A 13,017-nucleotide genomic window follows, 5' to 3' on the forward strand; every position below is an offset into this window, starting at 1 on the left:
TTGCTAGCCTGAAAGGATTTTTATTTCTTCTTTCTTGAGGCTACTAAAAGACTGCTAACATACCTTAACCCAACAAATGTCAGGCTTGCAGATTTTGGCATTCCTCGGTGGTGTGGCTGGGTTAGGAGCCACTATCGGTGCCACAGTGTCCAATGAATGGAGGGCCACCAGCCGGGCTTCCTCAGTCATCACAGCAACGTGGGTGCTCCAGGGTCTGTGGAACAACTGTGCTGGAAATGCCATTGGATCTCTGCACTGCAGACCACATCATACTATCTTACAGCTAGAAGGTTAGATCAGAAATCTTATATTTCCCAAACAGCCAGAACATCTATGTTTATGGTTAAATAACACATGCATTATGTTGATAATCTTTTTGAGCTATAAATTTATGGTAAGGTACAGTGTGGATACTGCGGAATTGCTTCTTTAAATAGTCTTGATGTGTGGTGACTAAGTGAAACAAATGTGTCACTTTTTGTCTATTGGCAAATCTATCAGCAAAGTCCTCAAAATTCTTTAAAAGGTGAAATTCAAAAATGTATTTGAATTTTTTTTTTTTAATGGAATTTTGTAAGATATGCACTTTTTATTATTTTCTTTTTCATGGAAGCATGCATTCAGTATCTGTCACAGTAGATTATGTAACACAGTCTCTGAACTCTATCTTTTGTTATTTCTGTTGCTAACATTTTTTTAGCCACAAGTACAGTTGATTGATTTCCATTAAAATGGGCCCTTAATACAAAGCAATCAAACAGTTAATTCAATTGACAATTTGCATTTCAGAGACCGATTGTGGCAAATGTGTAAATGTGTAACCTCTTTGTAGGAAATGTCAAACTGGGTGTCTCTGGGGTCCAGGTACAGGGGAAATAACCCAAGACATGTAAGCACTAACAGGCGAGAAAGACAGAAAACGACAGCATAGGTCTAAAATAAGCATAAAATACTAAAATAACTAAAATGCTTTACTTTCTCACAATGGAAAGAAACAAAAAAAAATTCAAAGAAAATGCATTTAAGTTATGTCTATAACATACCAAAATTAATTATGTTTAATCCTTTTTTTTTTGTTTGTTTGTTTGCCACATATTATCAGTATTACCAGTTTCATATTTATTTTTCCACATTCTACAAAATATCGACAAAAATAATCCCAGAAAGGATGGGTGGGAAAAAAACTCAAGGTCCCTCCATATGAAGGTGGGAGATACTAGTGTACAGCCACCAGGTGGAGCTGTAATTCACATACTGAATTCAGTTGGCCTTTGTCAAAGACACCCTGATCGCCCTTTTGTTCATCTCCTATAAACACATTTCTGTTGACTCAAGGGACATTCGTCTGAGGTAAGACATCAGAGAGAATGCCATGTTGTTAATAAGTTATCTAAATGCGGCTATTTTAAGTGCATGAGGAAGTGGTGGTAACTGTTGCCTATACTGTTCGTGACTTCCCAGTGCAAGGTGAAAAATATAAGGTATCTTTTAAAATGTTTGTTTGTATTTGTTCAATGAATTAAATTTTATTTATACAGCTCCAAATCACAACAACAGTCACCTCCCCACATAGCAGACAGGTCTGGCCTGGATCTGGTGTCAAGTCGGCACTGCGGGCTGACTTCTGGCATGGTAAGTGGTATGTCATCCAGATATGGGCCAGGCCTGGCGCAGATGGCACTGTTTATGTGATGGCATGCCACATCTGGCCCGCTTATGGTTTGGTTTATGTGGCCTAGGCTCATAGAAAACAGGTCTTCCCCAGATCTGGCATCAAGCTGGCACTTCTGACTGGCTGGTATCATGGAAGGGTGTATGTCCACCAGATGTGGGCCAGTTCTGGCAATGATGGCACTATTTATATTCCTATTTTCCTATTTTAGTTCGAAGACCCAAATGCCATGTTGCAATACTATACTGCTGTGGTAACCAACATTTCAAATGCAGGTTTGACAGGTTTGTGAGTGTACACTTTATCCAAAACCTAGTGAGAGTTTGCTCGCGTTTACCACTGGGTGGCTGTAGCTCAGGCGGTACAGCAGGTCACATACTAATCAGAAGGTTAGTGGTTTGATCCCTGGATCCTCCAGTCTCCATGTCAAGAGTGGGAATGTGCATGGAAGTAGTTAAGAAGTGCTCAGTTTAGAGAAAGTGTGTGATTGGGTGAATGAGCATGTTGTATAGAGCACTTTGAGTAATCTGAGAGAGTAGGAAAGTGCTATATAAGAATCAGTCCATTCATTGAGTTTTGTCATGTTACTTTTGCACTGTTGTGTTCTGGCACATGTTGTTATTACTTGGCTTGATTAAGGTACACATTAGGCTGACATCTGGGGCCAGAGCTGAAACTGTTCTGGGCCAGCACAGGGCCAGCAGTGTGTCTGCAACTGGCCTTGTGCTGGCCCATGTTTGGGCCACCTCTGGTAAACCAGATCTGGGCCACCAAAGGGACGTTATTCTTTGCGGTATGTGGGCCACGTGTAAGCACATTGTGTGGGCCAGATCCGGGCCATACCAATTTTGCTATGTGGGTCAAGGTTCTTTATATTGTAAGGTAGACCCTGAAATAATACATACAGAGAAAAACCCAACAATCATATCATCCGCTATGAGCAAGCACTTGGGCAACAGTGGGAAGGAAAAACTCCCTTTTAACAAGAAGAAACCTCCAGCAGAACCAGGCTCAGGGAGGGGTGGCCATCTGCCGTGACTAGCTGGGGTGAAGAGAGGAAGACAGGACAAAAGACATGCTGTGGAAGAGAGCCAGAGATCAATAATAACTAATACACCTGCCCTGCCCGACTCTGCGCAAACAATCCTGCTCTAAATATGTAAAAAAAAATTTACTATGTCGTCAATATTTTTACTTGTTAATAAAACTATTTAAATAGTGCCCCTCGTGTCTACTGCAGTCCGCATAAAACACACACATACCTGCAGCTACCTAGAAACTGTGCTTGAGGATGTGTGCTAAGCTTAATTTTAAACCCTTTTGTGAGATCATCGCAGTTCAACTTTTCAGGACTCTCAGTCACCAACAGCAGGACTGCGAGTCACAGTGACGTGTACCGTGGGTGGAAAACACTATAAAGGACCACTGGCCACCTGTTGAAGTTTAAGGCCAAACTCCTCCCTTCCCAATATAACAGTTCACAACACATTAACTGTAATCACAGCCTATTCATTGAACCTACTTGTGCCAAGAGCCTAGCTACATTTTCAACAAGTCTCAGGGAAGCATTCGTCCATTTCAGGTCCCATCAATTTAACTGCCAGCCACAGTAAAGTGGAGGATTCTTCTCAGCATTATGAGCAGCATGTTTCAGGAGATTGTTGCCTTTTTTTTCTCTACCGCTGGGTGGATACTGGAGTCTTCTACCTTGCCGACTGACTACTGGAAGGTGTCTTCAGATGATGGATCAGTCATTACCACAGCTTCCTACTGGTCAAATCTTTGGAAGACCTGTGTGACTGATTCAACAGGAGTATCCAACTGCAAAGAATTTATCTCGATGCTGGCACTGGATGGTCAGCTGTTCTTATTATACACCTATCATTTATCTTGGATTTTACTAGTATGCTGGATTCATTTAAACCATAGGTCTCAACTTCTGTTTATTTATTGTTAGTGTGTGTATATATATGTTCGTATGCTTACTAATACCATAGTATATGATAGCATCTTAAGACTTTTCAAATGCTCTTTTAACCTAATTTTCTGTGTTTTTATTGATCCTTTCTCATTTTCCTTAATGTGCTTAAACCTCTGCTCTTTTTATCTTTAAATCATTTTTTGAAAATTCACGTTGAAGCTTATTGCTACATCGGAATAATTCAAACCCTAAAGCCAGTCTCCAACTCATTTACCGTCTAATATGTCAATGTTTAGCCTTAGTTCTCAGAACCTGAAAACAATAAAGAAGATTTACTGGGAACCTCAGGGAGTTTTGTTCACGGCTGACTAGTTTCAGTGGTTAGCTTCCAGGCTAATGTTTGCCTCGAAATTACATTTCAATGGCATTTTTTTCACCCAAAGAAGCAGACACACTAACACAAAGTAGCAGAAACCACTTAAGGTTACTCATGACAAATTGTTTTTCTTACTTTATGTGTTAAGTTGGCCACGAGGTCAGTAGCTCATTGACCTTGTGGTCCAGACCACAAAAAAGAAGCATAGTGCAAAAAGACTCCTGTGGTTGCATTTAAGTAGTAAGATTTTTGTTTTATGCCTGTAGGTTACCTCATAGCTTGCAGGGCACTCATGATTTCCGCCGTCATTCTGGGCTTTTTCGGCTCTATATTTGCCCTTGTGGGAATGAAGTGCACAAAAATTGGAGGATCTGACAAAAACAAAGCGAGGATTGCCTGTTTTGCCGGTGTGCATTTCATTCTTAGTGGTAAGTATAGATGAACCATTTGAGCAAGAGCACATTCAGCAGTTTAAGATAATTAACATTTCCCTTTTTACTCAGGCCTGTGCTCACTCTCATCCTGCTCCATCTATGCGCACCGGATAACATCAGAATTTTTTGATCCAATGTTTATCGCGCAAAAGTAAGGAGCATGTTTGCCCTACAGAGTCTTTTAATGTGGCTTGACTTAAACATTAAAGACATAAACATTATCATTAAATTTTACTGTTTGTCTCTAGGTATGAACTTGGAGCTGCTCTCTTTATTGGCTGGGGTGGATCTGTCCTCTGCATTCTCGGGGGCACCATGTTATGCTTCTCCATTGCAGGTTCTTTTACCAGTAGGTTAGTAAGTAAGACTTACGCATGAGCACATTTTACAGGCCACTGTTTGTTGAATTATAATGGTTTTTGGCATGTAAAAATTAAGCTATGTCTTTTTCTTCACAGCAAAAGAGAGGTAAACTATATCTACAGAGGCGCTGCCTCACATTCTCGTATCTCCTCCTACCCAAAAGGGCAGGCGAAGTCTGTAAATCAGAGGCTAACTCCAGACAACAGCACCTCCTCCAGGATCCAGCACTTTGATAAGAATGTTTATGTGTGACAAATGTGAATATACTTTTGGTTAAAGCCACGTTTGGGTACTAGAAGATATATTAATTGTTAATTATAGCACAGTCTGTGTGACTTTGTGGTGTTGGTCAAACAACAGTTGAATGTACTGATATTGATTCATATCTCACCAGGAAATCAGTGTCAAATCCTTACATGTTTTTTGAAGCTGGATCTTTTTTTCTTGTTTTTATGATACAGTTTACTCTCTGGACTTGGGGGGATCAATAAATCAAAAACATTTGGCCCACAACAGAGATTTCTAATCAAATGCTTGCATCATTTTCTATTTTTGGAGCTTTTTTATGGCGATGAGCACGTTCTATTTATGTACAAAATTGGATTTGTTGGTTATGTCTTTAGCTGTATGTAGCTTCTGCGTGTCTGTCATTAATCTGTAATGACCGCAATTAAAATGATGACAGACACCCATTTATCTTGTTGAATATGACGTAACCATAAACAACCTTTGTAGTGTCCAAACTTGTAGAGGGTAAAAAAACATGCTGAAATGTTTGGTGAATTATGAGCATTCTTGGTTCCTTAGCACATTGCTCTGTTTAGTTCAAACATGTTAAAGTAAATACAACTAAGTTGCAGCAAATTCTGTGTCTGTGGGGGTTTTTTTATTTTTTGTTTTTTTTAAGTGATTACCTCAGGTCAACAGAGTATTATTATGAGCTATTCTGTTCTGTCATCTTCCCTTTCCTATTCAAATTATGTGCTAATATGCTTGAGAAACGAGCAAGGTGTAAACATGATGAAGCCTTTTAAGTACATCTAAATATTGCTACAGCAATAATCAATACAGTCGTTTGAAATATCTACAGGAGAAGGTATGATCCAAAAAGTTTACAGTAAACACAGCATGAAGTGGTACAGAGCCCTCATCAACACATGACACTTATGACGTAGTTAAATGGACACCCGGGCCACATTTTACTTGAATCTAGAGCAGTAGAACAGTTAGTGAGCCAGAGTAGACGTCAATAGATTTTCTTCTTCTAAGGTCAGCACAATCCATTAAACCTGCATTAGCAGGCTTCTTGATTTCCACAATGAGAAAACGTGTGATCCAAATATCTGGCTTCTTGATTTCATCGTTGGGATGGCTGTTTGTGCTCTGCACCATGGCAATGGACTATTGGAGGATTACCAAACTCGGAGGGCAAGGAGGCTCGTACATCATCAAAGTGGCCTGGTACTGGTCCAACCTGTGGAGCGACTGTTACACAGATTCTGCGGCTGTGACCAACTGTAGAGAATACCCAGTGCTCTGGAATGTTGCTTGTATGTTGCATTTGCCTCACCAATAATTTTTATATAGATTATGTACATGCAGTCAGGTGATCAGTCATTAGTAATTTTTTTAAGTCTCATTCTTCAAATAATTGTACTCCTGACTATAATTCTGTCTGTTAATCTGTCACTTTGAATAGTATCGCCTAGTTTTGCAATGCTATTGATTAACAAGTAGAGCATGCTGTTGTTCTGGATCCATATTAAAAGTTGCGTTGACTTTGCACCAGTTCCTAAAAGTGATACTATAACTCATTTGAGAAAAAAAGGTCAGATATTTGGGAATTTATAGAAACGTCTATAAAATACCCTGCAGATTTGCTTTAATATACTTAACCTTTATTTGCTAATGCTAACTTTGAATATATAAAAAATAAGAGCTTTCTCAGTGAGCTCACTTTATGACTTGGCTCTGATTTTGTTAAACTTCCAATTCTGGCGACAGTGGCAGCTGATCATAAAAGTTTACCTACACCCAATTTTTTTTGTAAACATATATTTATTGGATTTTGTATTCATAAATATCCAACACTTTAAATTTCTTGAACATATGGCAGTAAGAAAGCAATAAAAACACAAGACACTAAAAAAAAGAAATAGCCCCCCCAAAAAAGCAACTAAACTGAAACAAACAAAAGACCAACAAACAAATAAAACAACAACCAAGAACAAAATACAAAATAAAAACAGATCAGGTTACGGTATACATTCCCAAATTTAGTTACATATTTTCCATTACCTTACTCTCTCGCCACCTTCTCAACTTCCCCATTTTTTAATAGATCCAGAAACATCTTCCAAATGTCAAAAAATTCTGAAGATCTTTTCCTAAATACACAGGTCAGTTTCTCAAGAACTAAACTTGATGTTACATTGTTTATCCATTAACCAATGGTTAAACAATGGCCCCCCATTAACCAAAGAGGGGCCACCAACAATTCTTCCAGCATACTGCACTACACCATTTGGCCTGGAGTAAGTAAAGGTCAACCATCTTCCTCTCTGTATGAGCGAAATTACAGTCATCTGGATAAATGCCTAAAATACAGACCTTAAGACTTAACACTATATTTTAACACTGAGCACCAAAACTTTTGAATCTTTTACGTACACCCAAATTAAGGTGTTTCCATATTCCTTAAGTCAGTTGATTGAAGGTCATGGTCTCCCCATGACCATGTATCAGATAGGCAGAAGAAAATGGATGGTTGGATGGATTCAACAAAATATATAATGTACCCTGATGGGTTTAAAAATATTCTTATTGCGTCTATAAATTCAATCTTCAAATATTCTGGACTTTATGAAGACTGCTAAAGAATACTTAAAAGAGATCATCTTTTGTACAATATTCTTCAACCATATCCAAAAGAGGGATTTATTCATATTTTTATTGACTCTCAGATTCAATGAAACAAAAAGACTTGGTGCAGCATTATGTCATCCAAGCATCGCCAAGCATCTGCTGATTGAATCTTTACAAATCTGAGAAAACATTGCAGAAACCATTGTAGATCACAATCTCTGCACTGCATAGCTGTTTTTATAGCTGTTTTATTTATACTGGTCTGATTTGATTCTCATATCAACCCCTTGTTGTTTATTATTTTTTCTCATTTTCTCCTTTCTGAACTCTTTTTGATTTGAACAGATTACGTGCAGGCAGTGAGAGGATTGCTAATGTGCGGGTTAACTATTGGATTCTTTGCTGTAGTGTGCTGCTTTGTCGGGATGGAGTGCACTTACATCGGCGGATCTGACAAAACCAAGGACAAAGTGCTCTTCGCGGGAGCAGTGCTTCATTTTGTTGGTGGTAAGCTTTGAACATACGCCGTGCTTCTCTCTGTAAATGTTTTGCCATCATTTTTTTTCCTCTGTTCACCGAAACCTCTTCACTCAGGTATGTCAGACATTGCTGCCTACTGCTTATACATCAACAGAATTGCCAGGACAGCTTTTGCTCGAAAGGTCGCATCAGGAGTTTTGCGGTACTGCTTTTTCCACTCCATACACCATTTTACATCAAATCTTTTCAAATTATAGACATATCTGCTATAAATTTTGCAGTAACTTATATTATTTAAATGATAGCATGATTTTCTCCTCGTCCTTTCACTTCTTCCAGATATGAATTAGGATCTCCAGTTTTTCTAGGATTGGCAGGAGGCTTTTTCATCCTAGTCGGGGCTGTTCTTTATGCTGTGACAGTGTATAAAGTAATCCGCAGAAAAAGGTGCCTAAATTATTCCACTTTAATCCCTTTTCTTGTCTCTACTACCACTACATCATATAATTAACATCATCAATGTTTTGAATTTTACAGCAGAGTAGTACAAGCCTGTGATGCTCACACGTACATGGCGCCTCCATCCAGAGGAAGAACCATTTATTCCGGATACTACAAACCCTCCAAGCTGTATGGGTCTAACTATATGGGCTCAGGACGATCAAGCGCCCAACTTTCAAAGCTTCAGGCAACACCAACGAAACCCTCAGACAGAGATGCATTTGTCTAGTTGGTCTGTTTTAACTCAAACAGACACTGCAATAGTTCAACTTGTAGATAGGAGGAAAGTAATTTTTTGTCATGTTTTGTTTCCTTTAGATCACTTCATACTCAGTCATATTCACCTCGTGAATAAAACAGATGTGCAGTCTTAGTCTTGTGTTTGTACCAGTGGTTGTCATAGTCTTGTGTTTACACTTATGTTATAATTGCTGTGATTTAACCAAAAGCATTTTCTGTCATTAAGAATCTCACTGAAACACCTATGACGATGAACAGATGTATATATCAATTAATATATCAATATCACTTTGATCACCACCACACTGCTCAGTTTAAACCTTCGATAAAGATGTCCAATATTTTATTGGCAAAATCACACCTTTATAAAGATATTAGTGCAATTATTATGCATTTCATCCAAAGAAATGAGTCTTCTCCTTGTTTTATGTGTAAAGTAACAACTCAATGGTGCACAAAACTAAAACTATTCTCGTCGGGAGACTGAGTATCAACAACAGCCACGCTGATGGAAATGATCTTTCCAAAACAAACAGGTGCAGTCTGAGGCATAACATGTTATGGTGTTCTCTTGTAGTTGTGTGTCTGTGTTTAAGTGTGTATAAAGGGGACTTGGAGAATTAAAAAAAAAAAACAACAGATGAACGATAGATAAACCTGTGTATTTATACAGAGGTCAACACATGAAAAGTGGCACTGTACAAGATTTTAAACTTTATTTTGAATGGCTTAAATAAATGTTCTCTGAATGAGAAAACTTGTATTTTGACTCCTTCTTCTTTGACTATATAAACAACAGCATCATCCTATGAAGCGCCTTGAGGCGACTTATGTTGTGATTTGGCGCTATATAAATAAAATTGAATTCAATTGAATTGAATCCTGCAAGCTATTTGACTTCAAAATATAATTAAAAAAATGAATGTATAAATTACATTATTAATCATAGCTGTTAATTACTTAATGTGTATATTACTTGCAGCTTGCAGCTGGAGATGATTTTAGTGAACTTTATACTGCTGGTAAGTTTTGTTAATAATATATGCTTATATATGAGTAGATGTGTATTAACATTAAAAGATTAAGTATGCAAATAGTATGGATTCATTGGTGCATCACTAATAATTCAGGTAATGAAATCCTACCTAGAAGGCTTATTATTTATTTATTATTTATACTGTTCCTTCTCAAGTAGCGTTTCAAATAGAGAAATGTTTTGTCACGTATCTAAGTGACTTCTTCAGGGGGGCGGTGCCACTGCATGCCCTCCTCTATTCAGCACGTGAGAAGGGAGTTCAAAGAAGACAGTTCTGGAAAAAATGCACTGTGGTTTGTGTTAAGGAGCTTAGATTTGTTAGTAGTCTGTCTTGGTGCTGAAATCTGAAGCAATAATGGGTTATAGGACTATGGTGATGTACATGGAGATAGGCTGCTTTGTAGTATGTGTGTGTGGATGGATTCTGGTCTGCTCCACAATGCCAACAGATATCTGGACCTGGTCTGAAGTCAGCAACGTGGTCCTGGCGACATCAAACTACTACTCAAACTTGTGGAAGGACTGCATATCTGATTCAACTGGAGTATCTGACTGCAAGGGAATTCCATCCATGCTGGCACTGAACTGTAAGCAAACCGTCCCTCAGAATACCGTAAATTAAAGATAAAAACCCAGTGAACTTAGTGCCTTTAACCGCTTTTTTTCTGCTTGTGGACAGGGGACATTCACATGTGCCGGGCTCTTATCATCATCTGTATTATCCTGTGTTTCTTCGGATCAATTTTGGTCTTAGTTGGAATGAAGTGCACTAAGATCGGAGGGTCCGAGCTTGCTAATGCAAGAGTAACCTTTGCCGGAGGGATGAACTACCTTATAGGAGGCAAGACAGAAATTTGTTTGAACTGAGTCACATTGTTAGATATTGCACTGTTTAATATTTAAGTAATTGTGTGAGTATTGTTTCAGGGATGTGTTCTATGATTGCTTACTCCTACTATGGAAATAAAATAAGAGCTGAGTTTGAAGATCCAAACTACATGGAACAGAAGTATGTAGCAGATATATATGATAAGTCTGCGTACTTGATGACTCACATTTAGATCATTGTTTTTCCTATGAGGGAGAATTGCACTTGAAATATTCTTGTATTTATTGGCAGGTTTGAAATAGGAGTAGGTGTCTTCATTGGCTGGGGAGGCTCTACCTTACTTATTGTTGGAGGACTTATTTACAGTATCTTTGCAGGAAGAGAAGGGTGTCACTCAAGGTAAAATACCGCTTCTGTGTCATTTGTTTGTTTGTTGTTGTTTTTATAATTAGCCAACCTCAGTCTGCAATACACAATTAGAGTCATGAATTCATTTTCGGAATTGTACCTTGACAGCTCAAAGAGGTATGCTACGCATCAGTTCCAAGATGCCTACACTTTTGTTCCAACACAAAAAAGCGTTGTGTCTTTGGCTTCCACAGAGATTAGTAGGAGTAAAAAACCAAGGACGATCAGCAGCAGCAGAGCCAGTAGCATCTCAGAGATCAACAGTGTCACCAAGACATCGGTCACTTATTCATATGTGTGACTAACCTACACAGAATTATTTTTGTTTTTCTTTCACAAAGAATGTGTGTGTTTTACTTTGAGAGTCATTAAATGTCAAATCAAGTATTTGTCTTTACAACACTTTTGTGATTATGAAACCAAAAGTGTTACTAATAATAATACGGGCATCCTGAAACAATGGAATTTTTTTTTTATTGATGGCAACACAGCTTCAAGCTACTTCTAAGAGCTGTTTAAGCTTTCAACTGTGACATGACAGGACATATTTACTACATTAATTTTTCCACTATCATGAAACAAAATTGTGTTTTCCCTGCATCTGCATCAAGGTGCATCATTTAAAATTAATAAAGCATAACAGAAATGTAAAGTGCACATTTGCGTATGAATGGTGGTGCTTTGTTTGCATATTGAGGAGAACACATTGAACTTGGGTTTTGAGGGGTACCTCCCCAGGGAATTTTGAGTATCGAACGCACCATTTTTTCCTTCTGGTTACTTTTATTAATCACACAGTTTGTACTTTTTTTTTTTTTTTTGAAGCAGTTTATATATAAATTATCTTTATTCTTAAAGACAATAAAACAATAGAGAGTAATGAGTTGGCAATTTTGTTTAACGAGAGGCTACTTTTTGTCTGTCTTTGGTATGAGCAAATAATGTATTGAACTTCACATACTGTTCATATTCTATACCTGGACAGTATAGTCTGGGTCAAAAGTTCCTTCATAATAAGGGTTTACAACAGCTGAACTACACACCTATTTTTTTTAGGTTTTACATTACTCAGTTCTTATGTCCTGTTTTATCTAAGACATGAAAACACAACAGTTATAACAATTTAAATATGTCAAGAGACGCTGTGTGGCAGGCGGGAGTTGGACCCAAGATGCAGGCACTCAGGCACGAGGTTTAAACACAAAAAACTCAGCTTTATTTACTGGCAGGGAAAAAGCATACAAAAGCAAACTAAACTCACAGGGAGACACAGGGAGATCCACACAGCATGAGGGACGACGTGACACTGACTCAGAGAAACACAGGGTTTAAATACAATGGGAAGTAATGAGGGCAGTGGGACACAGGAGGAGGGCACGGCTGGGAGAAATCAGAACTGACGAGACAAGGAAGCAAAGTAGAACACATTCACATAAGACACAGACCTTCAAAGTAAAACAGGAAGTATAACACAGAGACGCGAACTTGACACGGTGGAGACAGCAACTAAGAAACACAGAGACATAAACCATAAAGCAGAGGACTCTAAGAACCAAAATACACAGAGGGAAATACTAAGCTTGGAACACAAGAAACTAGACTCGAGGGAGTAACAAAAGACCAACCATGAGAGCATAATTCACAATACAGAGTGACAGAAAACACAAGAAACTCGAAACATGCAAAGACACAGACCAAGAAACACAGACTTACACAGAACAGAGGGGGCACAGAGAAACATGAAGGGCAAGGGATCCAAACTAGAAACCATAGAATAAATCACACGAGCACAAAATACAAGAATCACAAATAACTAAAAACGCTGGGTCAGGAGACCCAGGATCCCGACAAAATATATGAATCTGAAGGTGACATGCAAGTGTTTCCCACAC

The 13,017-nt window shown here is 38.4% G+C and overlaps 3 protein-coding genes across 5 annotated transcripts; all 3 read left to right on the forward strand.

Annotated features, from left to right (window-relative positions):
- The first annotated feature begins 1 nt into the window (after nucleotide 1).
- On the forward strand, nucleotides 2-5,550 carry LOC146651087 (claudin-10-like). Of its 2 annotated transcripts, none has more exons than XM_085384853.1 (5): nucleotides 2-290; nucleotides 4,236-4,397; nucleotides 4,473-4,554; nucleotides 4,652-4,756; nucleotides 4,862-5,550. In XM_085384853.1, the coding sequence occupies exons 1-5, from the start codon at nucleotides 77-79 to the stop codon at nucleotides 5,016-5,018; spliced, it is 720 nt and encodes a 239-aa protein (XP_085240979.1). In that variant the 5' UTR covers nucleotides 2-76; the 3' UTR covers nucleotides 5,019-5,550. The 2 variants fall into 2 exon arrangements, with proteins under 2 accessions (XP_085240979.1, XP_085240980.1); XM_085384854.1 differs by lacking the exon at nucleotides 2-290 and adding an exon at nucleotides 2,782-3,528.
- A 426-nt stretch (nucleotides 5,551-5,976) lies between these two features.
- cldn10l2 (claudin 10-like 2) lies at nucleotides 5,977-9,577 on the forward strand. Of its 2 annotated transcripts, none has more exons than XM_085384851.1 (5): nucleotides 5,977-6,316; nucleotides 7,977-8,138; nucleotides 8,226-8,313; nucleotides 8,451-8,558; nucleotides 8,649-9,577. In XM_085384851.1, the coding sequence occupies exons 1-5, from the start codon at nucleotides 6,085-6,087 to the stop codon at nucleotides 8,839-8,841; spliced, it is 783 nt and encodes a 260-aa protein (XP_085240977.1). In that variant the 5' UTR covers nucleotides 5,977-6,084; the 3' UTR covers nucleotides 8,842-9,577. The 2 variants fall into 2 exon arrangements, with proteins under 2 accessions (XP_085240977.1, XP_085240978.1); XM_085384852.1 differs by having other exon boundaries at nucleotides 8,040-8,138.
- A 626-nt stretch (nucleotides 9,578-10,203) lies between these two features.
- LOC146651089 (claudin-10-like) lies at nucleotides 10,204-11,877 on the forward strand. The gene is made up of 5 exons (XM_085384855.1): nucleotides 10,204-10,475; nucleotides 10,568-10,729; nucleotides 10,816-10,897; nucleotides 11,009-11,116; nucleotides 11,234-11,877. The coding sequence occupies exons 1-5, from the start codon at nucleotides 10,244-10,246 to the stop codon at nucleotides 11,424-11,426; spliced, it is 777 nt and encodes a 258-aa protein (XP_085240981.1). The 5' UTR covers nucleotides 10,204-10,243; the 3' UTR covers nucleotides 11,427-11,877.
- The last annotated feature ends 1,140 nt before the right edge of the window (nucleotides 11,878-13,017 follow it).

This window comes from Rhamphochromis longiceps, linkage group LG16 (genome assembly GCF_057381845.1).
Source record: "Rhamphochromis longiceps isolate RC_006_pf linkage group LG16, R_longiceps_female_GT1.1, whole genome shotgun sequence".
Taxonomy (NCBI): Eukaryota; Metazoa; Chordata; class Actinopteri; order Cichliformes; family Cichlidae; genus Rhamphochromis; species Rhamphochromis longiceps.

Coding starts and splice junctions, on each gene's coding strand:
- LOC146651087 (XM_085384854.1), top strand. CDS start 3,309: ATGAGCAGCATGTTTCAGGAGATTGTTGCCTTTTTTTTCTCTACCGCT. Junction 4,398..4,472: donor TGTGCATTTCATTCTTAGTG/GTAAGTATAGAT, acceptor CTTTTTACTCAG/GCCTGTGCTCACTCTCATCC. Junction 4,555..4,651: donor CCAATGTTTATCGCGCAAAA/GTAAGGAGCATG, acceptor GTTTGTCTCTAG/GTATGAACTTGGAGCTGCTC.
- cldn10l2 (XM_085384851.1), top strand. CDS start 6,085: ATGAGAAAACGTGTGATCCAAATATCTGGCTTCTTGATTTCATCGTTG. Junction 6,317..7,976: donor AGTGCTCTGGAATGTTGCTT/GTATGTTGCATT, acceptor TGATTTGAACAG/ATTACGTGCAGGCAGTGAGA. Junction 8,314..8,450: donor GTCGCATCAGGAGTTTTGCG/GTACTGCTTTTT, acceptor CACTTCTTCCAG/ATATGAATTAGGATCTCCAG.
- LOC146651089 (XM_085384855.1), top strand. CDS start 10,244: ATGGGTTATAGGACTATGGTGATGTACATGGAGATAGGCTGCTTTGTA. Junction 10,898..11,008: donor CCAAACTACATGGAACAGAA/GTATGTAGCAGA, acceptor ATTTATTGGCAG/GTTTGAAATAGGAGTAGGTG. Junction 11,117..11,233: donor AGAGAAGGGTGTCACTCAAG/GTAAAATACCGC, acceptor GTACCTTGACAG/CTCAAAGAGGTATGCTACGC.